Source organism: Enhydra lutris, unplaced genomic scaffold, assembly GCF_002288905.1.
Source record: "Enhydra lutris kenyoni isolate GAN:26980312 unplaced genomic scaffold, ASM228890v2 scaffoldscaffold48, whole genome shotgun sequence".
In the NCBI taxonomy this organism is placed as follows: Eukaryota; Metazoa; Chordata; class Mammalia; order Carnivora; family Mustelidae; genus Enhydra; species Enhydra lutris.
The window spans coordinates 5,560,730-5,587,304 of record NW_019154132.1 but is presented as its reverse complement, the minus strand read 5'-3'; the positions used below and the strand labels follow the sequence as shown (position 1 = coordinate 5,587,304).

Here is a 26,575-nt window from a genome sequence, read left to right as displayed (position 1 = left end):
TATCCCTGATATTTTCTGCAGATACAAGCATAACTACCCTATGATGGTTGAGGAAACCAGTCAACAGTAGCTAGTAAACACCAGAATAAACAAGTCCTATGAAATGCTGTCCTTTCATGTTGCCAACTTTCCCCCATGTCTGCTATTCCATGCACCACAAAGATCCTGACAAAGAATGTATGTGCAAGTAATGAGAAGCCCCAATGGCCAGCACCCTCAATGGCTAACAGAGAAAATAACCAGCCATGGACAAGGAAAAATTGACTTAGTTAAACACCATCAATTCAAAAGTCCCAAAGCCACTTCCCACCCCCCAAAATCCCATACCCAAAGAAAGGGAGTTATTCAGGTCTGCTCAGATAGAGATAGGGTCTCTGTGCCAGCCAATCAGTATAGACTACCCACCAACCAGTTACGTTCCAGGATGGAAATACACTTGGACTCAGCCTACTCAATTCAGAAAAGCTCTCTTCAGAACAGGAAGAAAATGTTGCTTCTTTAACTTCAAAGGAGAGCTGGCTCTGATTGCCTCCTCTTCTTAAAAAATGCCTCCATGATGAGAAAGCTAGTTACTTATGGCTCAGCTAACTGATCATATAGAAGGTAGGGGGTAGGGGCCATGGAATTCACTTATTATTCTCTGGAGGGCATACAGTGGCAAAGCATGCCCAAAGGTTCTGTGTATCACTTATGCCTAGGAAAGGTGCAACCAGAACTACCTGGTCCCTAAGCCCATAACCTCTTCATCACTCTAAGAATGTGGCCTCCAGGCACACAAAGCCTAGAGATAACTCCTAAATTCACTCCAGTCTGGTCCTCTTCTCTCCCTCCTGCCACTGCTTCAGCTACTGCTCTCATCATTTAGAGTATAAACTATTCACCTGGAACCCTTGACTTTGAACTTGCATTTCTTCAACCCACACTCTCCACAGTAATGCCAATTTCTAAAACACAAATCTGATCACATCTTTCTCCTACCTAAAAATCCCTCAGTCACTTGCTACTAGCAGAAGGGTGAGATGTAAGGTCTTTAATTTTCCCTCCAAACCCTGTAAGAGCTGACCATGACCAAGGAGGTTTTCTGCCTCCTCTACTCAGTTCCCATGCCTTCGGTTTTACCAGTACTCCATACTAACCAGTCTTCCCAGAACACACAGTGCTGCCTCCCACCCTACATGTCTCTGCACAAGCCACTCTTTCTGTTTGGAAAATATCTCCTCAGTCTTCCAGTATCATCTAACCTGCTCACCTTTCTCTCAAGAAATGGTTTCTTCCTTCAATTGTTACCACAGCACCATGGACAGAGTGGATGACCTCGGTCCCTCCCAGAGGACTGCAAATCCCTCTAAGGCAGAAATAATCTCTCTGTCTGCAGCACCTACCATGGTGCCTGCCACTCAGATACTTAATAAATATTTGTTAAAGGAATGGACAGAGAGAAGGAAGGCTGATTCTAATAAATGGAAGTATCAAATAATGGATTTCCAGAGCTTTTCTTTCCTAATGCCTTCAAAGCCCCAACCTCTCAATTCCCAGGGCTCCACAGACAAACAGGGTAAAATGCCAAATGAATGTTCTAAATTATGTATGTTAACATCAGCTGCTTTCCTTCAAGTGAAGACACTCCTCAAGGTAAAATTTTAAAAGAATATCTTACTATACTTTGTCATTACTTCCCCCCAACACACTTTTAGTAGCCTCCCAGTTTGCTGTCAACCCCAGGCAACCAGGGACAAGCATTTCTTTAAGTGACCTTGGAACACACTCCACAAAAGGGTTCATTTCATAAAGAGATTCTGTGATCAATTAAGTTTGGAAATGTTGCCTACTCTATCCTTGCATGGGGCTAGTTCTTCCTAGCTCAGAGATGCTCTCTGCTAAAGAGAGCTATAGGACTTTGTCAACTCATTAATTTCCACACTTAGTTGAATATCGAATTTTTTCTTATGCGAAACACCTGAGAATACCCAGTGTTCTGTGTCATACACTTTGAGAAATGTTACACTTGACAAAACCCTGAATTATGTCAATTAAAAAAAAAATTTGAAAATCCGGCATAAATTTTGCCTAATGACATTATTTCATTTTATCCGTGGACATTCCTGGGCTATTTTATGAAGACACTGCTTCCAACCTAAACTACAGAAACAAACCTTAAAAAAAAAAAAAAAAAAAAAGACACAAGAAAAATAACTTAGCAGATTGTGTTTATCCCCACAGTACCATAAATAATTCCTAAACTTCTAAATTGCCTTTTTGCAAGGGAGAAAATAAAATTGAGCCATTGAGGAGCACATCACTACCTGCCTGGAAAGCTGCAGTGATCCCATGAAGCAAGAGTTTCATAAATAGTTTAAATAAAATTCAATTATATGAGCATTCTTTATTTTTTTAAACTCTGAGAGTTTCTTTAAGGGGGTGTGGGGAAGAAACCTGATTAATCAACCATATACACCAAAGTCCTGCTGTTATGCAATTTTCCATGTGGTGCTATAAAACAAAGCACAATCCCTGTGGGTTCTATTAATATTAAAAATCTCTGGCTTGTTTAAGAGGCCAAATCATAGGATCTGAGAGCTAAAAAGAAATCTAGGAGTTTATATCATCTGTTTCTTCATCAGCTTCTAGATAAAGAAACTGAGACTCTCAGGACCTGCCCAAAATGTCCAGAGTAACAAGTGGCCAGGACTTACGTAGGCAGATCTTTCCTCTGAAGCCCTGCACTTCCCACTGTATCTTTCTTTTAATCTAGGGACTAGACAAGCAGCTGAGAGCAGAAAGGCCAGGAGCTGGGCTGGGAAAATAGGCAGTTTCCACACTTTATTGTTTCAGTAAGCCTGGGGAAAAGAACAATTAACATCAGAATGAAGAAGGAGGGGTCCACCCACTCAATACCCATTGTTAATTTTATAATAAGTATAGTGAGTGCATACCATGTGCTAGGCATTGTTCTAGGAATTGGGAATACAATGGTGGTTAAAAAAAAAAAAAAGCCAAATGCCCTGCTATCATGAAGCTTACATTCTAGTGATTTTTTCAGACTTTTCTACCTGAGACTGACTCAAGCCAGATACCTAACACTAAAACTGTAAAAAGGTTAAAATGAGAATGTGTACATATACACAGGTGTGCACACACATGTACACACACAAACATGCATGCACACAATCTTCCACATGTCAGTAGCATTTTTAAAAAACCCCAAGGGGAGAACTTTCCAGATAAATCCCACCCCCAATCGCCATCTGGTTTAGGAAACCACCACAACACACACTAAAATACTAGGAAATAATTTCGGGGGCAAGGGGATGGGTAGAAAGACTCAAGCCTTTTGAGCATCTTTCTCACTATGTTAAAAAGGGAGGTGGTAAGAAACTCTTGAAAGAAGTAAGTCAATCCAATGAAATGTATTGGAGGAATCTTAAGTACCTATAAGTCCTGCATAAACTGAGAAAAAAATACACAGAACAGCCACAATATACATTTTATGAGTCAGCTACTGCAGATGGACAAACTGCTATACAATCTCACTGGTGTACAACCATAACCACATCTCTGTGCGTCTGGGGCTTGACTGGGGCTTGACTGGGGCTTAGGGAGTCTAGATCAGGCTGAGCTTCAGCTCCAGATTGACTTAGGTCCATTCCATGTGCTTCTTCCTATTCTAGAGCCAGTAGGCTATGCACATTCATCTCATCAGAAAAGGGGGAAGCCAAAAAGACAAAACCAACAGTCGAGTACATTTCAAGCCTCTTTTCATATCACATCTGCTAATATCCCTTTAGCCAACACAGTCACATGGCCAAGCCAAAAAAATCAACGGGGCTGAAAAATCTATTCCTCCCACAGTCAGAAGTGGCATCAAAGTCATGGGGGCAAAGTGTATGGATATAGGGAGGGGAGACAAACTGGAAGCAATAATGAAGTCTAATGAAAGAAATGACCATTTGCAACAATCTAAACTTGTCAAATTTCCATTCCTTTTTAATCTAAACCCCTTATTTGGAAACTCTATGCCATCAGCATTAAAATCTAATAGTTGAATTGTGCTATGGGGGTTAATGTTTCAGGAATGGGAGAGACAACAGAAAAAAGAAAAATAGCTGAAAATGGAAAAATTAAGTTCACATCGATGGGAGAAGGGCTGGGTAAATTAAATGACAGGTGCTTTATAACTGCCAAATACAGAAGCCCTTACACACTGAAAATACTGCACAAGGCAGATTCTCAGCTATCCAGAAGTCTCCTACATATAGAAATTATGCCCCCCCCAACCAAAAACAAAAACAACAAAATGGGGTGCCTGGGTGGCTCAGTCGGTTAGGCATTTCTTGATTTTGGCTCAGGTCATGATCTCAGGGTAGTGGGATCCAGCGCCACGTCGGGCTCCGTGCTGGGTGTAAAGCCTGCTTAGGATTTTCTCTCTCCTTTCCTCTCTAAACAATAAAAAGAGAGAGAGAGAGAGAGAGAGAGAGAGAGAGAACAAGAAAGAAAAGGAAATAAGGCCACAAACAGTATGGAGTACGTGTTACCACAGCTGTAAGAACATCAGAAATGTACACATGCCACAGATTCAGTCAAATTACCAAAACCTTTATTTTCATTACAATAACAGAACTGTTTAAAGGGGTGACATAGGTTGTAAGCAGGGCTAGAGAGAACTAAAAAATATACCAGGAAACAAGTCAAATTCTGTACAAAGAGTGTTACTGGAGTCCCCAGGCAAGCTCCAAGCTACATTCCTTAGTCAAACGAGTGCATCCTAGAGCATACCTTCCCAGCCAGAGGAACTGTCACAGGGGGTGGAACCAAATCTGACAGAACATTAGGAGAGAGAAGGCAGATCTTTGGAAGTTATTAAATATTTAGAATCCTCATGCTGAAAATACGGATGATATAGCAAGAACATCAGAGACTTAAACCACCAGAATCAAGCATGACAAGCAGAAGGATTATCTTTATGGAACCTGTCAACTTACACCCATTCACATTCCCTGATGAAGTGACTTTTTTGGAGAATCATGTTATATAAAGAAATCTAAAGTTATTCAAGTAAGAAATGCATATATTCCATTTATGAAGGAGAAACTTAAAAATAAAAAAGAAAAACCACCGAGAGAATATAATTGTTAATACATTAAAATAACAAATGATTAGCATTCAAAATAAAGAATTCCTACCATTTAAAAAAAAAAAAGACAAACAGAAAAATGAGCCCCATCCTGAAATGAAAGAAAAACTTTAAGTGTCAAATAAATACATAAAAATGTGTTCAACCTTAGACTAATCACGTAAGTGCAAATAAAATGATAATGAGATACTATTCTGAACCCACCAGACCAGTAAAATAACATGAATGAGGTCAAGTGTTGAAGAGGACAGAGAGCAACAAAAACTTTCATACAAAGTCCCAAGGCAATATAAATTGGCCCAACTGCTCTGAGAAATGATCTTGTAATGTCCAATAAAGCTAAAGATGTGGGGCGCCTGGGTGGCTCAGTGGGTTAAAGCCTCTGCCTTCGGCTCAGGTCATGATCTCAGGGTCCTGGGATCGAGCCCCGCATCGGGTTCTCTGCTCTGCGGGGAGCCTGCTTCCCTCTCTCTCTGCCTGCCTCTCTGCCTACTGTGATCTCTCTCTGTCAAAAAAAAAAAAAGAATTTTTAAAAAAAAAAAAAAAAAAAAAAAGCTAAAGATGTTCATAAGTACTAACTTAGTAAATCCACTGCTAAATAAAATAGAGAAACTCTTATATCTAAACACATAGGATGTACATGAATGTTCAGCCATAGCATCTGTGATAATAAAAAAAAAAAAAAGGAAATAATTGAATATCCATTAAATAGATGAATAAACTATGGCATGTTCATCCAACAGAATTTAAGTAGTGAAAAAAATGACTGAACTAAAACTACATATGGCAACACAGATGAACATCACAATGCTACATGGAAAAGTAAAATCATAGGAGGATGGCATGATTCCATTTGTAAATAATAAAAACCAGTGAAAGTTAATCTGTTTTTTACAATGTACATAATAAATCTATAATGAAAATCAAGGTAATAACACGAAATTCAAAACAGTGATTGCTCACAAGAGGGAGGGAAGGAAGGATACTAAGAGGGATACATGGGGGGGGGCGGTTTCAACTGCATAATGTCCTCTATCTCTTAAGCGAGGCAGTAGATAGTGGACTGAAAGATAAAATAAAGGACTGGAATACAGACAGAGATATAGACAAAGAAATGAGCAAAGTATAAGGATAGAATGGGTCAATGAAAAAATCTTAAGAAAAAAAATAACATTTTTTTAAAAAATAGTCTTCAGAATGTTCACAGTAAAGAGTAAAGAATGAATAGAGGAAGAACTAAATTGGAAGACTTACACTTTCCAATTCTAAAACTTACCACAAAGCTACAGGACTCAAAACACTATGGTACTAGGATGAGGACAGAAACACAAAACAACAGAATAGAACTGAGAGTTCAGAAATAAACCAACACATCGATGGTCAAATGATTTTTTTTTAAATTTTATTTATTTGACAGAGAGTCAGTGAGAGACGGAATACCAGCTGGGTAGTGGGAGAGACGGAAGCAGGTTTCCTGCTGAGGAGGCAGCCTGATGTGGGGTTCGATCCCAGGACCCTGGGACCATGACCTGAGCCAAAGGCAGAGGCTCAGCAACTGAGCCACCCAGGAGCCCCTCAAATGATTTTTGACAGAGCTTCTAAGAGCTTTCCACGGGGAAGGAATAGCTTCTTCAACAAATGGTGCTGGACCAACTGGATATCCACATACAAAAGAATAAAGTTGGACCTCTACCTCACATTGCATACAAAAATTAACACAAAATGGATCAAAGGCCTAAATAGAAGAGCCTAAACCACAAAACTCTTAGAAGAAAACATAAGGGTAAATCTTCTTGACCTTAGATTTGACAACAGAGTCTTAGTTATGATACCAAAAGCAGGTGCAAAAGAAAAAGAACAGATAAATCCGACTTCATTAAAGTCTAAAAATTTTGGGCTTCAAAGGATATTATCAAGAAACAAAAAGACAACCTACAGAATTGGAGAAAATCTTTACAAATCACACATTTGAAAAAGGTCTAGTATCCAGAATATATAAAGACCTCTCACAACTCAGCAACAAAAAGACAAACAATCCAATCTTTAAAGTGAGCAAAGAACTTACATAGACACTTTTCTAAAGAAGATACACAAACAGTATATGAAAAGATGTTTAACATTATTGGTCATTAGGAAAATAAAAATCAAGATCACAATGAGGTACTTCTTCTTCCTACTACAATGGCTATAAAAAAAACACCACCAGGCAAAGAAAATTATAAGCAATGGCAAGGAAGTAGAAAAACAGAATCCTCATACATTGCTAGTGGGACTGTATAATGGCTTAGCCACGGTGGGAAACAATTTGGTACTTCCTCAACAAGTTAAATGTAGAATTATCATATGACCCAGCAATTCCACTCCTAGTTACATACCCAAATAAGCTAAAAACAATGACTCAAATACATGTACATGTGTGTTCACAGCAGCATTATACACAATGGCCAAAATAGGGAAAGAGCCCAAATGACCATCAACAGATGAATGCATAAAAAAATGGTGGCTGATGGATCCAATGGAAATATTCACCCATTAAAAGGACTGCTGTACTGATATCTGGTACACTGTGGAGGTACCTCCAAGACACTGTGCTAATAAGTAAAAGAAGTCAGACACAGAAGGTCACATATTGTAGGACTCCACTTATATGGAATCATAATAAATAAGTCCAGACACAGAACAATGATCATGGTTGTCAGGGGCTTAGGGGAGGGAAGGGGGAAAAAACTGCTTAGCAGGCAAGAAGAGTGGAGTAATGGAAATCCCAGAGAATGAGTCAGAGCTAGTGACTGGACAACACTGTATATGTACTAAATGTCACTGAATTGTTCACTTTAAAATATTAATCTGGTGCCATGTGAATTTCATCTCAATAAATTATTTAAACAAACACGTTTTAAAAAATGAATGACTAGAAGAGAAAAGATGGAGCAGGAAAACAGGACAAGTGATGGAGTGGGATTCTAAAGGACTGTGAGCACAGAACCCAGAGCCAGTGCTGCCCTACCCTGGCGAAGAGGAGAAACTGAGAGTTTTCTTAAGGTGGCTTAGGTGTTCTCAGCAAAATAGAAAGGGTCTGTGTTAGGAACACAATGATGTGAATAAAGGTATAGTTTGAGGTAGGAGAATAAAAAGGATGCAGTATGTGCCCTAACATCCTTTCAAGTGCTGTTAGAAAACAGACTGAGCCCGTAACTTCTGGAACACACTCTACCACTCTCGTAACCAGAGAAAAGGAAATTTAAACAACACCAGCACAACATTTTCCCCTCTTATGTGCAAAAAGTAAAGATACTGGTAGTGTTCAGTGGTGTTAAGGGTGTGGGAACAGAGGTACTCTCAAATAATGCAGGTGCTTTTTGTCCAGTGTGTATCTGGCAATACACATCATAAACCTCGGAGGGGAAAAAAACCAGTAATTCCTGCTCTACAGACTTATCCCAGAGAAACACTAGGGCAATATGCAAGGACATGCATATAAAGACAGTTTATGGTCAACAATCTATCAATACATAAATGCCCAAAAGACTCATTCACAATAGCCATGCAACCATTCACAATGATGATGTGGGTAGATATTTGGCAATATGAAAAAACACTCATGTCAAACTTGTGAAAAAGCACAATACCAAAAGAAAAAAAAGTTCAAAGGATGGTTCTATTTTTCTAAAATACATATGATGTTTACATATGGGTATAGTTAATAATTATATATATGCATATTTTTGAAGTTTTCCTGGGTAACAATGGAATTGCTTTCGTTTTCTTTTTTATATTTGATTTTCTTAATTTTTTCAATGATTACAGATTGCTTTTATGTCAGGAAAAAAAATCTCACCATCTTATACATCTTGAAAAGGGAAAAAGGACAAAGGCTAAGTAAATATTTGTACAGACATCTCTATTCTGACAGCTTGAAAATATGTCACTAGGAGGAACTACAAGGCAATACATGCACATGGGGCTGATATGTATTTGTTTGCTTTTCCAAAAGGGCACTAACAGGGCCAAAGCTGACTTAAAAGAAGGGAGGCAAGTTAGGATGATGAAGGAAAGGAAGGGAGGGACGGAGAAAGAACAGGGAGGGAGAGAGGGAGGAAGGGAAGGGGCAGAGTTTGCCAGACCTTAGATGATCTCAGTTTTGTTTTACTTTAAAAATTCGCTATGCTGGGGCGCCTGGGTGGCTCAGTGGGTTAAAGCCTCTGCCTTCGGCTCAGGTCATGATCTCAGGGTCCTGGGATCGAGCCCCGCATCGGTCTCTCTGCTCAGCAGGGAGCCTGCTTCCTCCTCTCTCTCTGCCTGCCTCTCTGCCTACTTGTGATCTCTGTCTGTCAAATAAATAAATAAAATCTTTAAAAAAAAAATTCGCTATGCTTAATTTTGATGAATAAAGTTGATGGATTAGGAGCATCTGCATGGCTCAGTCAGTTAAGTGACTGACTCTTCGTTTCAATTCAGGTCATCATCTCAGGGTCGTGAGATGGAGCCCGACATGGGGCTTCATGCTCAGTGCAGAGTCGGCCTGAGATTCCTTCCCCTTCCCTCTCCCTCTGCCCCTCCCCATGCTGACGCACACACACATATGCATACACTCTCACACGCACGCACTAGTGCTCTCTCAAATATATAAATAAAATCTTTTTAAAAAAATAAAGTCGAAGGATTAAATATACAAGTGGAGCCAACCCAGCCACAGTTGTCCGGCACCACATGGTCCTGTCATGCAATCACCCTTGTACCTGGGGCGTCTTCACAGTCCAACCTAGACTGGTCCCACTATGGGGGTATGAGCCCTCTATGACTCACTCTCACTACAACTTAAATTCCTGGACAAGTACACACACACACACACACACACACACATACAAATAAACTAATAGAGCACTATGAAAAGTAAGTAGACGAATTTTGATTTAAAGTGAAAACTTGGAAAAACAACCTACATAGGACAAATTTCATGTTTGTTTGTTTCTCCCATGTTTTTGCCCCAAAGGTGGGCCCCAGCTGAGAGCTGCACAACATCACGGGCAGCTGAGACTCAAAGAGCAACCTGTCCTGTATGCAGGGAAAGGCTTCTGTGAGCTGGAGTGGAGAGAGCCCAGAAGCAGATGCCCTAATTCTACCTACACAAGTATCAGCCTTACCCCTGAGCTACACAGGCACAGCACAGACCGAAGCCAGCATAGCAAAAGCTAAGAAAACTGACCTAGGGGGCGCCTGGGTGGCTCAGTGGGTTAAAGCCTCTGCCTTCGGCTCGGGTAATGATCCCAGAGTCCTGGGATCGAGCCCCAGATCGGGCTCTCCACTCAGCGGGGAGCCTGCTTCCTCTTCTCTCTCTGCCTGCTGCTCTGCCTACTTGTGATCTCTGTCTGTCAAATAAATAAATAAAATCTTAAAAAAAAAAAAAGAAAACTGACCTAAGATATGAACCATTCACACAAGCTGCAGACCAACCCCTGAAGCACACATGTGCAGGAAGGACACAGATCAGCAGAGCTAAGACTTACACTGAGACCCGAATCACTGCCCACAGGAAGCAAGTCAGAACTAAGGCCTAAACCTCACCAGGTGACCTTTTACTAGAATAAAATATCAACAGTTATCACAGGATTAAAACAGGACAGAGTACACACAATTGACCATTTACAAGGTCCAGCATAACAGAGTTATCTGATGAAGAGCCAGGAAAATGTGATCAATTCTAAAGAGAATTCATTCTTGATGTGACCCAGATGTTGAAACTATCAGACAGATATTTTAAAGTAAATATTGTAACTATGTTCCATGAAGTAATAAACTTAAAAAATAATAATTTTAAATAAATAAATTTAAAATAAATAAATTTAAAATAAATAAATAAATTTAAAAAATAAAAATTTTTAAACTAAATACTAATAATAGTAATATGAAATTAAAAAATATATTTTGATGACCAAGGCAGCTGGGTGGAAGTGATACAGGAACATAACCATGGATCAACAGAAATTATCTAGTGAAAAACTGCAAAAGATAGAAAAAAGTGAGCAGAGTCTTGGGATCTTCTGGGACAAAATCAAAAGATCTAACATAGGTATAATTTGAGTTCTAGAAGGGGAGGAAGAAGAGATTGAGACAGAAAAGTGATCTGAAGAAATAATGACCAGAAACTTCCCAAAATAGGTGAAAAACATAAATGCATAAATTCAGGCTCAGTGAAACTGAAAACACATAAAGGTCAAGGAAACCACACCTAGATGCATCAAAATCAAGCTGCTGAAAACCAAAGATCAAGGAAAAAATCCTCAGAGTAGTTAAAGAAAGACAATACATTATATACAGGTGAACACTGACTGAAATGATTCTGCGTTTCTCTACAGAAGCGGCAGAGGCAGAAGACGATGGAACAACATCTCTCCACTGTTGAGGAAGAGGTCTGTCAATCCAGAATTCTGTTTTCAATAAAAGGGTAAATAAAGACCTTCTCATATAAAGGAGCACTAAGAAATTCATTACCAACACACATGTTCTATAAGACATGCAAAGGGAAGTTTTCTATACCACTGGGAAAAATTACCAGAAGGAAACATGCATCCTCAGGAATGAAGGAAGAGCAAGAGAAACTGCAAACAGCTATAGGTAAACAGAACAGAAAGCTATAGTCTCTTGTGCTTTTAAAACGCATATGACTTTTTAAAGCAAAAAGTCTTAACACTGACTGGGGAGGTGTTCAACGTAGGCAGACATAATACATGTACTATAACAACATGAAGGCAACTGAGAACAGAGGATGAGGCTAGAATGCGTATTTTGAACATAAATAAAACAGACTTCTAGAAAAAAACAGAAGTACCAAAGATAAAGATGATATTTCATAATGATAAAAGGGGAAATTCATGCAGAAGACCTAAGAGTTATAAAAGCATATACATCTAATGATACAGCTGCAAAACACATGAAGAAAAATTGACAGAATAAAAGAGCAAATGGACAAGTCCATAATCATAGTAGAAAATGTTAACATTCTTTTCTGGGAAATTGATAGACCACGAAGACCAAAAAAAAATAAAATTAAATTAAAAAAAATCAGTAAACATAAAAGAGCTGAACACTATTCAATTACATTGATCTATTTGACATTTATACAACATTCCACTCCTAAGTTTCTTCTCAAAGGAAATGGAAAAATATAGGCACACCAAGACTTTTATATAAATATTCATAGCAGCTTTATTTGTAAGAGCCAAAAGTGGGAACAACTTAATGTCCATCAACAAGTGAAAGGATAATCAAATTGGGGCATATCCATACAGTCAAACAATACAACAAAAAGGAATGAATGAGGCGTACAGCATCGGTCAACACACACAACTACATGGATTAACCTCAGAATCATTATGCTCAGGGAAAGGAACAAAATATAAAGAATACTATACAGTATGACTTCACTTATATAAAACTCTGAAATATACAAACTAATCTATAATGACAGAGGTAGATCAGTGGTTGCCCAGCAACAGGGTAGAAGGAAGGATAGATCACCAAAAAGGCACAAGATAACTCTGGTTGGTGATGAAAATGTTATTATCCTGATGGTGGTGAGGGTTTCATGGGTGTATACATATGTAAAAAATGGATCAAACTGAATAGTTTAAACATTTGTGGTTCATTATACTTCAATTGTACCCCCCAAAATTGGGGTAAATACTCAACTTAAAGACAGGGTTTTCAAAGCAAGGTCTGATCATTCACAAGAATTAGCTAGGGTATTTGTTTGAAATGCACATCTCAGTCCTCATTCCAGACCTACAGAACCTGATGCAAACAGACATTTTAAGTAGACTGTCCAGGTCATTACCAGGCACATAGTGAGAACCACTGCTTAAGGCCCAGTTCAAATACCACCTCCTCTCTGATACCTCCACTGATGTAACTGATGGACAGAATTCCCGCTTTACAACCAGAGCTCCATCTCATGAATGGCACTTACGTTACCATGCTCTAATTATATAGTCTCATCTTCCCTACTACACTCAACATTTTACATGTAGATGTCACATCTTACGGTTTTCATGCCTTCCTCTTTGGCTAGCACAGTGTCTTACACACAAAAGATGCTGAGCAGATGAATGGCAAGTCTGCTTGTATATAATAATATGCCTGGTATAGACAGACATCTTGGCTGATGCTATCTAAAAGCTCACCAGCTTAAATAAATACAATAAATAAAAAATAAAAGCTCACCAGCTTAGACTACTACACTGAATGTCACAGGTGTGTGTAGAGGCTGCAGAGATTGGCTACCCATGAGAGTAAGAGACCAGAAGTAGATTTTCACTCTCGTAGGAAAAGAAGCATTAGATATGCCACCCGGACATCCAAGCAAAGTACGTCAAGTACACAACTCCTTGCATACAGGTGCCTAACTTATTCGGGACATGCATTTCAAATACCCGTATTTGGGGCGCCTGGGTGGCTCAGTGGGGTAAAGCCTCTGCCTTCGGCTCGGGTCGTGATCCCGGGGTCCTGGGATCGAGCCCCGCGTCGGGCTCTCTGCTCGGTGGGGAGCCTGCTTCCCCTCTCTCTCTCTCTGTCTGCCTGCCTCTCTGGCTGCTTGGATCTCTGTCTGTCAAATAAATAAATAAAATATTTTTAAAAAAAAAATTTAAAAAATTCAAATACCCGTATTTCCAGCATTCCATCCTGAATGTAGTAACCAGAACAAGGCCTTGGCAAAATCTTCTCCAACCTCTCCATTCTTGCCATGCTGCCCACTGTACTTCTGATACAAATACTTACCACACGGTATTGTAATCACTTATCTGTATGTCTTTGCATGCTGTGCTATTCCCAAAGGAGAGACAACGCTTATTTTGCTTTTCTACAGCCTTAGAAGGAGTTCAAGAAAAATGTGACAGGCAAATGAACAACAGCAACAAAGGACGACTGTTAAAACTGGAAACTGTTCATGTACATATTTACAAAGTTTTCCCCCAAAGAGCTCGCTTTTAAATTTGAACAAAGGGTAAGGAAAGAGATTCCGGTTTTTAAAAGTTATTTCCCACCACAGGGCTTTTTCTATCCCCTGGCCTATGCACAATCTTCTACGTTTCACAGGGGCCCAATAAATGGTAAATTCCTTTCTGGCACGATCACAGCCTACGGTCACCCCTGGTGATGTTTTTAGATGTCTGTGCTCCATATATTACCTGAAAAGACATTAGCAGCCTGAGTCAGCCCAACGGAAAATAAGGGTGTAGTGTTCGGCACGTGACTCAGTGCTGCCCTCAAAACATCTCCTCAAGGAAAAACGAATCAAATCATCATGACAACAGTCACCACCCACATCACAATTACTAAATCTAAGAAGTCTGAAGGTAAGGGTGAAGACACCATAAATTAAAGAAGAAGAAATAAAGTACAATTCTATAAGCCGTGTGGAAGAGCTTTATCTTATTCCAGGAAAAACAAAATACAAAAAACTTCATCAATGCCGTCGTCAACTTAGATGTGTAAGAAAGTGTTTTGGCCGACTGTTCATATTAGCGATCTAATTTCACTCTTTTAATTAAATGCCTTCTATCACAGGAGATAACATACATGATGGCCGGGCCCTTCTATAGGTGTCGCGAATAAAACAGAACAAGGAGAGCTCTGTTTGCTGTCATTTGTTTCATTTGGTTTCATTTCTTCATTCTATGTTGGACACAATCGTTTGTTTGGAATAGATTTCTAGCCACTTCAAAATCCCACAGTTTACCATCTGGGTAGCACAGCATGGCACATTTCTCAGGCTCTGTAAAGGGGGATAAATAATGCCAGCATCTACGTCAGAGCCTTGTTCTCAAGGCTAAACAGAAGAAAGCCTGTGAAGCCTTCAGTGAGGCGCTGGCCCACAGGATGGGCTCAGGTGTGGCAGCTAGATCACCGTCCCATCGGGACGTCTCTGGTTTCCAGTTCCTTCCACACTTACCTGAACCTCTATGAGACCTCTAAAGAAGGAGATCAAAAAACATCCATTTTGGTGTTTCTTGGAAGATCATTTCTTTTTTTTTTTTTTTTTTTAAGTAGGCTCCATGCCCAGCACAGGGCTTGAACTCAAGATCCTGAGAGCATAACTCACTGAGCCACCAGGCGCCCATGGAAGTTCTATTTGACCAGACGGGGGCGGGGGGGGGGGGGGGGGGGCATTGGGAAGGAACGAAATGTCAGAGCAGAGATGGGAGGAATAGCAAAATGGAATTAGAGGGATGAGGTGTGCATAGTCTGCCTTTCTCAAAACCACAGGAACTCAGAAAACAGAAAATTAGCTGTTCTTACAAATAATGCCTGTGGTTTAGTGACTGCCAGGCACAGAGTTTAAAATATTTTAACTCCAGATGTCAAAACACATCCGAGTCTGAGAACACAGAGCAGAACTCTGTCACAATAACTTCAAGTTCAAATAGCAAAGCCCACACAGAATTTCTTTTACAAAATCATCTCTTCTTCCTTTTCTTGTCTCTCTCTCACAAGATACTTAAATTCAATTTTATCTGTACAATTTCCTACCAACTTAAAGCACATTCTACCAGGAGTGTGAACCTCTCAAAAATATTTGCATCTCAGATGTCCTGGTTTGGTTTTGTTTATTTTTTTTTCTTTCACTTTGTCATTTCCTTCAAGTGTACTTGACATGGCTGATCTATTTGTAGAACAGCAGTCTCATTAATGTGCAGTAATGACTTGGAAACCTGTTTCAGATAACTGTATTCGGCCAATTACTGAATGAATAAACCTCATAAAAACCCATCAAGGATACTGGAAAAGACAGAAGGAAGCACGATTCCCAGTGACGACTGACATGTAAGATCATCGTCCCCTGACCAGCCTGCTCAGTTCTGACCCCTGACAACACACACCTCTGGGAGGAAGCCTGGGTTCCTCGAAATCTTCTAAGAAACAAAACAAACAAAAACACCACAGCAGTATTCGGAACTAGGTCCTACTCAGGAAGAGATTAAACCTTACATGTTTGCTTCCAATATTTTGTTTCCTACTAAGATGTGTATTACACACCTACTGTCTGATTGTCCTGTTGTCTTTTACTATTCTTAATTTTCTTTTTCCTTCTAAAATCTCTCAAACTAGAATCATGGATACTAAGATGACTAAGATCAAAGAGGTAATCAAGTCCCAGTTAGTTAAGAAATCAGTTCTGTGATAGGCAGAACAGTCTCTGGTTAAATACTTCCTTTTTTAAGGGGATTCTCTGTTGATAAATGGCTCTAACCATTGGGGGAAAAAATTAAAAACAACATCAGCAATTAATTTTAGTCAAGATTTACTATGTGCCAGACCCTGTGGTAATAGGCATGTTACACGTATCGCCTCAATTAATCCTCATAATGAAACTCTGAGGAAGGTATCATTGTGCCCATTTAACTATGAGAAAACTAAGACTCACAGGGGCTAAGCCACTCGCCCAAAGACACATAGCGGTCAAATGACAGAAAACCTATGACAGACACCCAGGTCCAAGCCTCACAACTTCTATTCACAGCCCCTTGATAATGCAGCCTCTCTGTCCCTCTTGTCTAGGTCAGATCTTCAAATATGTGAAAACCATCCAAGAAGCATCTGGCACTGTGCTACGCTTTCCGCCAGGCTTCCTTGGCGGAATGGAGAGGCCTCTGTGAGCTGAGTCCAGGCCCCTGCAGACAGAGGTTACCTATAAGCCAGAAGGAAAGCCAGGCCTCCGGTCTCACAAATCTTGCACTTCCCGGCCACATCATCTCTTCTGCCTCAGTCCATCCTTAATCTCCAACCCCATGACCTTACCCGTGGTCTCTTCACATTTCTTAGTCACCCAGAGGGCTGTTCTTCTGCATTCGGCTGCACAAGGCCCTGTGATCAGAGCCACCGCCCTCCCAGGCCAGAGAGCAAATGTCCTACTGTGGGAAGTGAGGAGGGACACAGTGCAGTCCACACAACCTCCCCTCCCCCTACTGCTTATGCAGTGAGCTCCTGCTCAAATGCCCAATCCCAACTGCCTTCCCATGGAGGACTGATACTCTGAAAAAATAATCTTTAATCACATTCAGATAGTGATTTTAAAAAAAAAAAAGATAGCCTGAAATTAAGTTGAGAAATACTCATTTTTATTAAGCAAGGTCCTGCAGAGAAGAGCTGTAAAGATCTTTCTCAAGTGCCTGCAGATATAGGTAGGATTTAATGAGAGCCTCATTTCCCCACTTAACCTCCAACAGGTAGCACTGCCAACACTAGGGCAGCAAACAACACAACTTTACAGATCTGAGTATTTTGATATTGTAGTCTGTCGTAGTTTCGGAAATATCTTGAATTTGGGGCACTATTATCAATGAAATAGGAACAAAAAAGGATTACACATTGGCCTTGTTCTTAAATAGTTGACAAACTGCACTCCTCTGATGTGCATTGAATGTCTACAGGTAATTGCAAAGCAACATATCAACAAATTTGAAATTAGGAAGTACAAGCCCAACACTTTAATGGTAACGAGGAAGATCTGCAAAAACAAGAAATCTTCGTGAAATTAGATGTGAGAAACTAAGTTCTTCCAGAGTTAAGTGTCAGGGATAAGTCTGGAGGGCAACAGGAGGAGAGAAAGATGGTGAGGCAATCCCCACAGGGGTATGGAAATGCATATGGAAATGAGTATGCAAAGTTAAGTTAAAGGAGAAGAAAGTCTTTTTTAAGAGAGCCTATAAATAAAACGTTGGATTCTTTTCTACCTGAATTTACCAGTTGCTGTTCCATCACCCCACAGCCAAGGACTTCTAGCCATTCTCCATGGAAGTTGATCTCCATCTCAAAGGAAGGATGAGTAAAAGGGAAGTAGCAGTCTACCCATCTAATGTCCAGTCCTGCAAAGGTGCCAAATAGAAACAGTGTTAAAAGGCAGTGTATCCTTCCTTAGGATCAAGCTTGCCCTTCGGCTAACGACAACAATTACGACACTCTGAGTAAAATAAATAGCAAACAAACTCATTTGAAGCACGTTAGGGGGAGGCAATAAATCTTACAACTTGTGAAAAACTGGCCATGTCTTTTTCAATATGAAAAACACTTTGTGCAGCTCCGGGACCCTCTAAAACCAAATCGATCACTCGTTAAATCCCTGCAAACACCTGGCAGAGGGAAAAAATTAGGTCAGGATCATGGGAAAGCAGGTGATTCTGCTAGTTCTATAAGTGATAATGATACCTTTTCAGAGTTAAAGAAAAAGGAGTTTTACTATGTATGCTGCAAACTTACTTATCAACAACATGACCAATTTAGGATACACTAATCAACTTTCACTTCCATAAGTATATATATATATATATTTCTTTTTAATAAAGTTTAAAGAACTAATACAAAATTAAATGAGATCAGCTAAGTGTAAGCAATACATCTAGAAAGTCAAAATTTTTTTCTACGGAGGAATGACAAATATTCACACATCTAAACAAGTGAACAAGTAAATGCTAGAATGAGTTTCTCAATAAGCAGTCTTGAACATGGCGCTCATAAACAATGATATTATTAATTGACAAAGGGAAAGACTAGTGAATTAAAAACAGTTAAAGCCTGCAAAGAGCAGAAGTCACTAACAGCAGGAAAAGCAGATGAGAAGGTCACGTGGTAGCGAGATGCCCACCGTGAGGAACACAGAAAAGTAGGCAGCTGACAAATCATCTACGGTCTCCTGCCCACCCTCCCTTCACTTCGTGTAATGATCTTTTTCCTCTTCTTTAAGCAACGCTCCTGATTCCACTTCTCCATGGTAACATGACCTCCTATGAACTGAAAATACTGTCTTTTCTCACCCAAGACTATCTGTATTTTAAACCTTGTGGGAATCAGAATGTGAAATGAAAAAAATAATAAGAATTGCTTCCTTTTATTGAGGACTTACTATGCCTCTGTCAGCCCACTTCATAGGTAAGAAAAAAGACAATTAGATAGGTCAAGTGTCCTACCCAAAGGTACACAGCTAGCAGGTGACTAGGCCAAACTCAGGTTTGCTGGACTCCAAAACTCGCGCTCTTGGCCACTAAAATATAATTCCCTGCCCATCAAAAGGAGATATTTCAAGAATCAAAGAGCACATGGGAACAGAATTATGAAACATGGGGGCCTTCCCTATGCCCCAGATCACAAAGGACAAGGTAGATTTTTGTTTCATTATTCTAAGATTTTTGTTTCATTTTGTTTCACATGTTCTAAGAACACTTGAGTTGCCTTTATTTTCTTACTTACCTGCTGTCCATAACAAGTGAGTAATACCATACCTCCCCCTCTTGTCACACATATGCTGAAACAAACATTACACTGGACATAAAACGGTGCAAAATTTGACAAACACTGACATGTATACATCCATGAAACTGACACTATGATCAATATAATGAACACACGCATCAACCCCAAAAGTTTCCTACTGCCCTTTTGTAACCATACCAACCTGCCTGTTGCCCCTACCTCTTCTCCTCACCCCCACCATCCCTAGGCAACTGCAGACTTCATTTCTGTCCCTACAAAAGGAGTTTGCATTTCCTAGAATTTTATAACAATGCAATCATACAGCATGCAGCATGTATTTTTGTGGGGGGGGTATAGCTTCCTTCACTCAGCAGAATGATTTTAAGATTCACCCATGATTCACATATCGATAGTTTTTTTTTTTAACATTTTATTTATTTAAGAGAGAGTGCTTGTGCTCAAGAAAGAGCACGAGCTGAGTGTGGGGGGGAGTAGGGTAGGAGAGAGGGGGAAGATTGGGCAAAGGGAGAGGGAAAAGCAGACTACCCACTAAATAGGGAGCCCCACGTGGCGCTCGGTTCCAGGACCCTGAGATCATGACCTGAGCCAAAGGTGGATCCTTAATGGACTGAGTCAGCTAGGCGCCCCTAGCTCCTTCCTTCTTATTACTGGATTGATTTCATCAACAGTTTTTCTAATGGGGGGAGAAAAGCTGGTCCTGTTGCAGGCCATTGGAGAAATGTCTTCAGGTCCCCTGAGTAGCTCTGACTTTTCTATACAGAAGCCACTTTGTGTAAAGCAGGTGCTTATTCACCACTAAGTTCTGAGAAAAAGGCATCGGTATACCTGTGTGTTGGTCCATCTCTGAGACCAACAATCCCCTGCCATAGTTTTTTTTTTTTTTTTTTTTTTAGATTTTATTTATTCATTTGAGAGAGAGATCACAAGTAGGCAGAAAGGCAGGCAGAGAGAGTGGGGAAAATAGGCTACCCCTTGAGCAGAGAGCCCAACGCAGGCCTCGATCCCAGGACCCCGAGATCATGACCTGAGCCGAAGGTAGAGGCTTAACCCACTGAGCCACCTAGGTGCGCCCCCCCCCCCACATAGTTTTATTAAAAAGCTGCAGGGGCAGTCCTGCTGGACAACAGAAATGTGTGAAGCACTGGGATCTATAACTGAGTACCGACGGACTAGCAGAGAAACCATTTTTATCACTCTTTTTTGTAACTCCTGGCAGATAAGCACAAATCACCTAGTGAAAACAATTTAGAAAAGCCAATTTTGTTTACATGGCTTGGATCAAATTCTACCAAAAGCAGGATGAGTACTCAGGGTTAACAGTATGATCCTCTCCTTACATTATTAAACATCACCTGGAACAAAGTTAGGTGAGGTCTACACAAATTAATTTTCCTTGCATATCCTTATTTTACTCCTTTGGACAAGTTAAATGTACAGAATTTAGGGTGTTTTTTTTTTTTTTTAAAAAAAAGATTATATTTATTTATTTGAGAGAGAGAGAGAGAGATAATGACAGAGACAGTAAGAGAGAGCACAGGTGGGGAGGAGAGGGAGAAGCAGACTCCCGGCTGTGCAGGGAGACTGTTCCCACCACCGGGATCAGGACCTGAGCCCAAGACAGATGCTCAAGTGGCTGAACCACCAGGCACCCCACACAGAATTTAGTGTATACTGCTTTATATCTCACACCTGTAAAACCTGAAGTCCTCTGCCTAGTCAGAGAGAAAGATTATTTCAGATATTACTAAGACCTGAAAATAATCACAAGTGTTGATTAAAGTAATTCTATTCTCAATTTGTATTAAGCTCAAACTAAATCCCTACTGCATAAAGTCTATGGGAAGTGAAGCCTGCATAGACAGGACTCTCTCCACACACGTGTCTGCACTGCTGGTGCTCACGGTGTCAACAGAGCATGAGGAATGAACTGGAAAGGGATGGAAGATCTGGCCCTTCTCTGGGAACATTCTTTCACTGAAGGGTTTTGGCCACTTCTAGAAGTAGGAAAACTGATACTTTGGATTAAAGTGTTTTTAATGTTACATAAATTCTTAAGATCAAATGTCCGTGTACTGGATGCATCAACCCTTGCTCTTTTTTGGTTTCAGACCTCAGTCACCCCGGCCCCGGGTTTCTTCTTGCTCAGGTCCCGGCCATAGGCATCAGTCAGGAGCAAGGAAAGTAATTGCCCCACACTGAAACTCCACCCGCAGAGTGTAGAAAGGCAGGAAGTTAACCAAAGTTCTTCAGAATACATGAAGATGATTAGTATCACTCCCTTGTGGAACAGAACCCATTCACAATAATATCACTGAAACTAAGAGAACAGATTAGCAAAGTTACATCCAATGCGGTTAGAACATCTTTAATCCTCTCTACCTCCGTGGATCCTTTGTTAAGTCTCCTTTATAAATCTATATGACCAGGCAAAGAATGCCAAATCCATACACCATTTATCGTCTTTGTACCACTTCTTTAAAGACTTCAGTCCTTAAATTCTGCTTCCTCAACAACAATAGGCAAGAGCCAAAAGTATATGAAACGCCAGTTTTGGGGAAGCCAGTAGCTCTATTTCAAACACACATGGTCCTTATTTGAAAGTAAATTCTATTAGTTGATGTGTAGTTTTTGCCAAAACACCATAATTTTTATATTTTCTAACAATTTAAATTCCAGTCACATTGACACATTAATTTTTTTTCAATCACTAGCAGTGGAATCATTTACTGAATACTTTTCTTTTCAAAAGATTTTATTTATTTATTTGTCAGAAAAAGAGAGAGAGAACGAGCGCACGAGCAGGGGAAGTGGCAGGCACAGGGAGAAGCAGACACTCGGCTGAGCAGGGAGCCTGATGTGGGACTTGATCCCAGGATGCTGGGATCATGACATGAACCGAAAGCAGCCACTTAACCAAAGGAACCACCCAGGTGCCCCTTATTGAATATTTTTATGTTACACTTTTTTCTTGTTTTCTCCCCATAACCTCAAAACTACAGTAAGGATTAATAATATATTGGGTTGAAAAAGCATCTTGACATACAGCTTGTGTTAAAAGATGTGATACTGAATAGCCAGCTAAAAACTTAGTATGGCTTAATTCACATGCCATGTATCAGGAGTCAGCAAAAAAAAATCCACTATAGACTATATACTTTGTGTTACATATTACTAGAGGAAAATTTTTTGAAAACATGTCCAAATCATATGGATTCATCATGCATTAACCCAATCTCTTATTAGGATGACAGAAGGAAATTAAATGCACAGGTGTTATATATCTAATGGAAAATAATGCCAAAGTTTTTTATTTTTTTTGTTTCCCTGGTTGGTTGGTTTGGACTTAATGATTTACTAAACCATATTTATAAATGAAACTCATAGCTTTTAAAAAATTACTTTAGAACTCTGCGAGACTATAGCACCTGTCAAAAATTACACACCTTCACTTTTAGCTGAAAACCAAGTAGAAGAAAGAACACCTGAGAATAAACCAAACCTGATCTGAGTCTCAGATTTCTACCTTCTTCCTGTGAAGCAGTGGGCAGGTTAATTAACCTCTCTGAGACTGCCTCTTCTTCCCAAACAGGAGAGGGGTAGCTAGAAGTCTAATTCTCTCCACTCTGGTGAGGTAGCACCTGTCCCGGCCAGCCACAGGGAACCAGGGGCACGGGAAAGGTGGCACTGCATTTCATCTGCTTTGCATATCAGCCTCACAACTGCTGGATCCCTGGAAAATCATTGCAGGGACACAATGAAAGGGGATGTGTGGGAGTCTCCTCCCACCAATCCCTGTCTCCTTTTTGATGTTGCAGTGCTTAACCACCCTGATGTACTGTAAGTATTAAACAGGTGTCATTCCTTCCCACCCCCAACCCACCTTCATCATAGATCTCATATAATACAGTTCATTGTCCTGACTTATTGGCTCACTGAGGGAGTCTCCCTATGTTTCCCATTCCCCTTATATTTAAATATGAGACTTTGCTATCAGACCCACCACCCAGAAGTGTGAGAATCTGGATTTTAAAAGGTTGATGGCCCAAACTAGAACATGTACTCGTGATTTTATATATCCTATCAAAGCTTCCCTCCACTAAAGCAGATAATTTTTTAAACTGACTATACAAATATGCAATTAAATAAGAGCTATGGGGCATTAATTTTTCAGCAGGTTTTTCATTGGTTGGTAGCTGAGAAATAGAACATTGCACACTGCTAACCAGGGCTGCTCCTGACGCTTTTGGCACAGCATTCAGCTTCCTTTCCATCCAAGGAAGGAAAGCAAGGTGGGGAGAAAAAGGATGAAAGGCTAGAAATAAATTCTTAGAAAAACTAAGATCATCCTAGATGACTACAGTCTCACTAGGGAAATCAGCCGGCCACCACTGTCAAAGTTACTTGACAATTCCATCTTTTCTGCCTCTGTTTAATTAAACTGAAAATAGAGCAAGCAGCATACAGGCACTTTTTATTTTTCAGATTTCTCAACATCTCTCTATTCTAACAGATTTCTTTAAAAAAAAATTACTTTGGGGCCCCTGGGTAGCCCAGTCAGGTAAGCGTCCAACTCTTGATTTCAGCTCAGGTCACAATCTCAGAGTTGTGAGATCGAGTACCACGTCAGGCTCCGAGCTGGGGGTGGCACCTGCTTAGGATTTTCTCTCTCCCGCTCCCTCTGCCTCTCCCCCACATCCTTCTCTAAAAAAGATTTAATAGGTAATATGTTCACAGGGTTCAAAATCAAAATACTGTGAGAGGATACATTTTACTATATAATAGAGCCTCAGTGACCTCACACGGAACAAAACTTTTGTGACCATGTATTTATTGTGGTGATCATTTCACAATATATACACACACAAAGTCATTATTTTGTATCCCTTACACTATTACAACATTGTATATCAGTTATATCTCAATAAAACTGGGGGAAAATAGGCATGAGTTAAAGTTTCACTGAATCCCTGTCCCTGTCCCACTGCCTCCTCTTGGACCCTCCCCTTAGACCCGAACTTCTTATCACCAGATAGATATAAGCAAATATGAACACGGACATCTTATTTTTCCTCCTTCCTTATATAAAAGACAGCATTCTTGGGACGCCTGCGTGGCTCAGTTGGTTGGACGACTGCCTTCGGCTCAGGTCATGATCCTGGAGTCCCGGGATCAAGTCCTGCATCGGGCTCCCAACTCCACGGGGAGTCTGCTTCTCTCTCTGACCTTCTCCGCGCTCGTGCTCTCTCTCACTGTCTCTCTCTCAAATAAATAAATAAAATCTTTAAAAAAAATAAAAATAAAAATAAATAAAAGACAGCTTTCTTGCACACTGTTCTACACCGGGCTTTTTTCATTTAATGATACGTTCCGGAGCCCTCTCCATCTGAACACACACAGCACGTACCTCCTCATTCCTTTCCTTTCTCCTGCACAGTGTTCCAGCAAGGGGCTCTGCCACATTTATGTAAGAAGACCTTTATACTTGAATTATACCCATTATTCTGCTTGGAATAACACTGCCGCAACAAACTACCCTGCTGGCCAAAGAGGAAATGCTTTTATAGTTCTAATATTGTCCTCTGTGGGGGTTGTACCATTTTGCACTCCCATCAACTCAATATTCTTCAAGGGGGCCAAGGACACACAACTAGTAACTAGTTAGGAAAAGAGTCAAACCCGAGCTCAAGTCCTGCCTGAACATTCAGGGTATCTGCTGGGTGCGGAGACAAGACCACCCAGGTTGACCTCCCTGTGCAGCTCCCATGCAGCTGAGCACCATGGACAAGATTCCCAGGTTCCTGCTGTGTTCCTCACCCTTGCTGTCTGGTTGCGTCTCCTGTCTCTCCCCCAACGAACAAGAAGAGTATCCTCTGGACTGAGTAACCACATGGCTCGAGGCAGCCATGTGGGAATATGAATAGTGATTCCATTCGCAAAGCCCACCCCCCAAGCAGCCTGAAGTCATTCACAACTTACAGCAAATTCCCCATGCAGGGCCTCAGAAACCTGACAACGCCAACAGTGACTCTTCAGCATACCATGATATCCTGTGTGTCCACAGAGCCACATACCCTTGAAGTCCAGGACTGCAGACTACTAAGTGGAATAAAATCAGTCCCACTACACAGTTAATAGTAAACATTACTTTTTCCCTCTCAGAGAGAGAAAGAAGGCAATAAACTTCTCTGGTGTGGGACCTCCACAGCACACAGCAGAAGCTATCAGCACTATTTCAGCCACAATGACTCCCTCTGCTAAGACATTCCCAAAGTAATAAGAAAAAAGAAAAACCCATAATTTTCTATCACCAACAGTGAGAGTGTAAACTGATCACACAGCTATTATCATCATCACAGTCTTCCGCTTGGTGGAAAGACCGCTGTGGTGAAATGTTGTTTCAGGCGCTTGCCCTGAACAAGGGACAGAGGCATTCTTTTGATTAGGGCTTAGATCTGAAAATGATATTATCATCTCTAGACTTCACAATGGGTTGGAAAATGGAGCACAACACAATTTAATGACCTCTCCTTCCAAATGTGGGCATGGAGTCAGAGGCACAAGGATAAGTGACTGTTTTCTGGCTATGCAGGGAGCAGAGGGGACAGCTTACAGCAATCTGGCTTAGGGTGAGCCAAAAAGCCACAGGCCCTTTGGTCCTCAACTTTTCTCACCAACCATTCTCAAAGGATGGTACACAGACAAACGTTCTAGACAGAAGGCTCACACTCTACCCTCCACAAATCTGATCAAAGAGACATGGGTATGTGGGTCATAATGTATGGAAAGAGCAAGCCTCGGTCTAGGATTAAATCCCAGCTCCACCGTTTTAGCCAAGCAAGTTCCTTACCCTCACTGCCTCCATGTTGCTTAAAATAAGAATACTTAACTCACAGAGTTTGGGTGACAATTCAGTAAGGAAAAGTATGTGAAGAAACTAAACACCAAATGGGTGATTTTTAATTGAATGTCACTGAAAGTCAAGCGATAATCTAATAATCTTTCACCTTTTTTTATAAAAATATGAAAAAAATAAGCATTTCTAAATTGCATTCCTAAGGTAATCAGCATTTGCTGTTCATTTCCTGTGACGCTGTGCTAAATCTTTTGCGTGTCATCTCTAATCCTTACACTGGTATAAGACTGGCATAAAAATTGTTCAGTAGGGCGCCTGGGTGGCTC

General features: G+C 40.4%; 1 protein-coding gene across 1 annotated transcript in view; it reads right to left on the bottom strand.

The window, feature by feature from the left end:
• The window catches only part of LOC111156761 (phenylalanyl-tRNA synthetase 2, mitochondrial), a 399,584-nt gene that overhangs the window by 317,581 nt on the left and 55,428 nt on the right, over positions 1 to 26,575 (bottom strand). Inside the window, exon 4 of the mRNA XM_022517827.1 lies at positions 17,863 to 17,994. Within this exon, the coding sequence (XP_022373535.1) occupies positions 17,863 to 17,994 (132 nt within the window). The remainder of the gene's footprint in view (positions 1 to 17,862; positions 17,995 to 26,575) is intronic.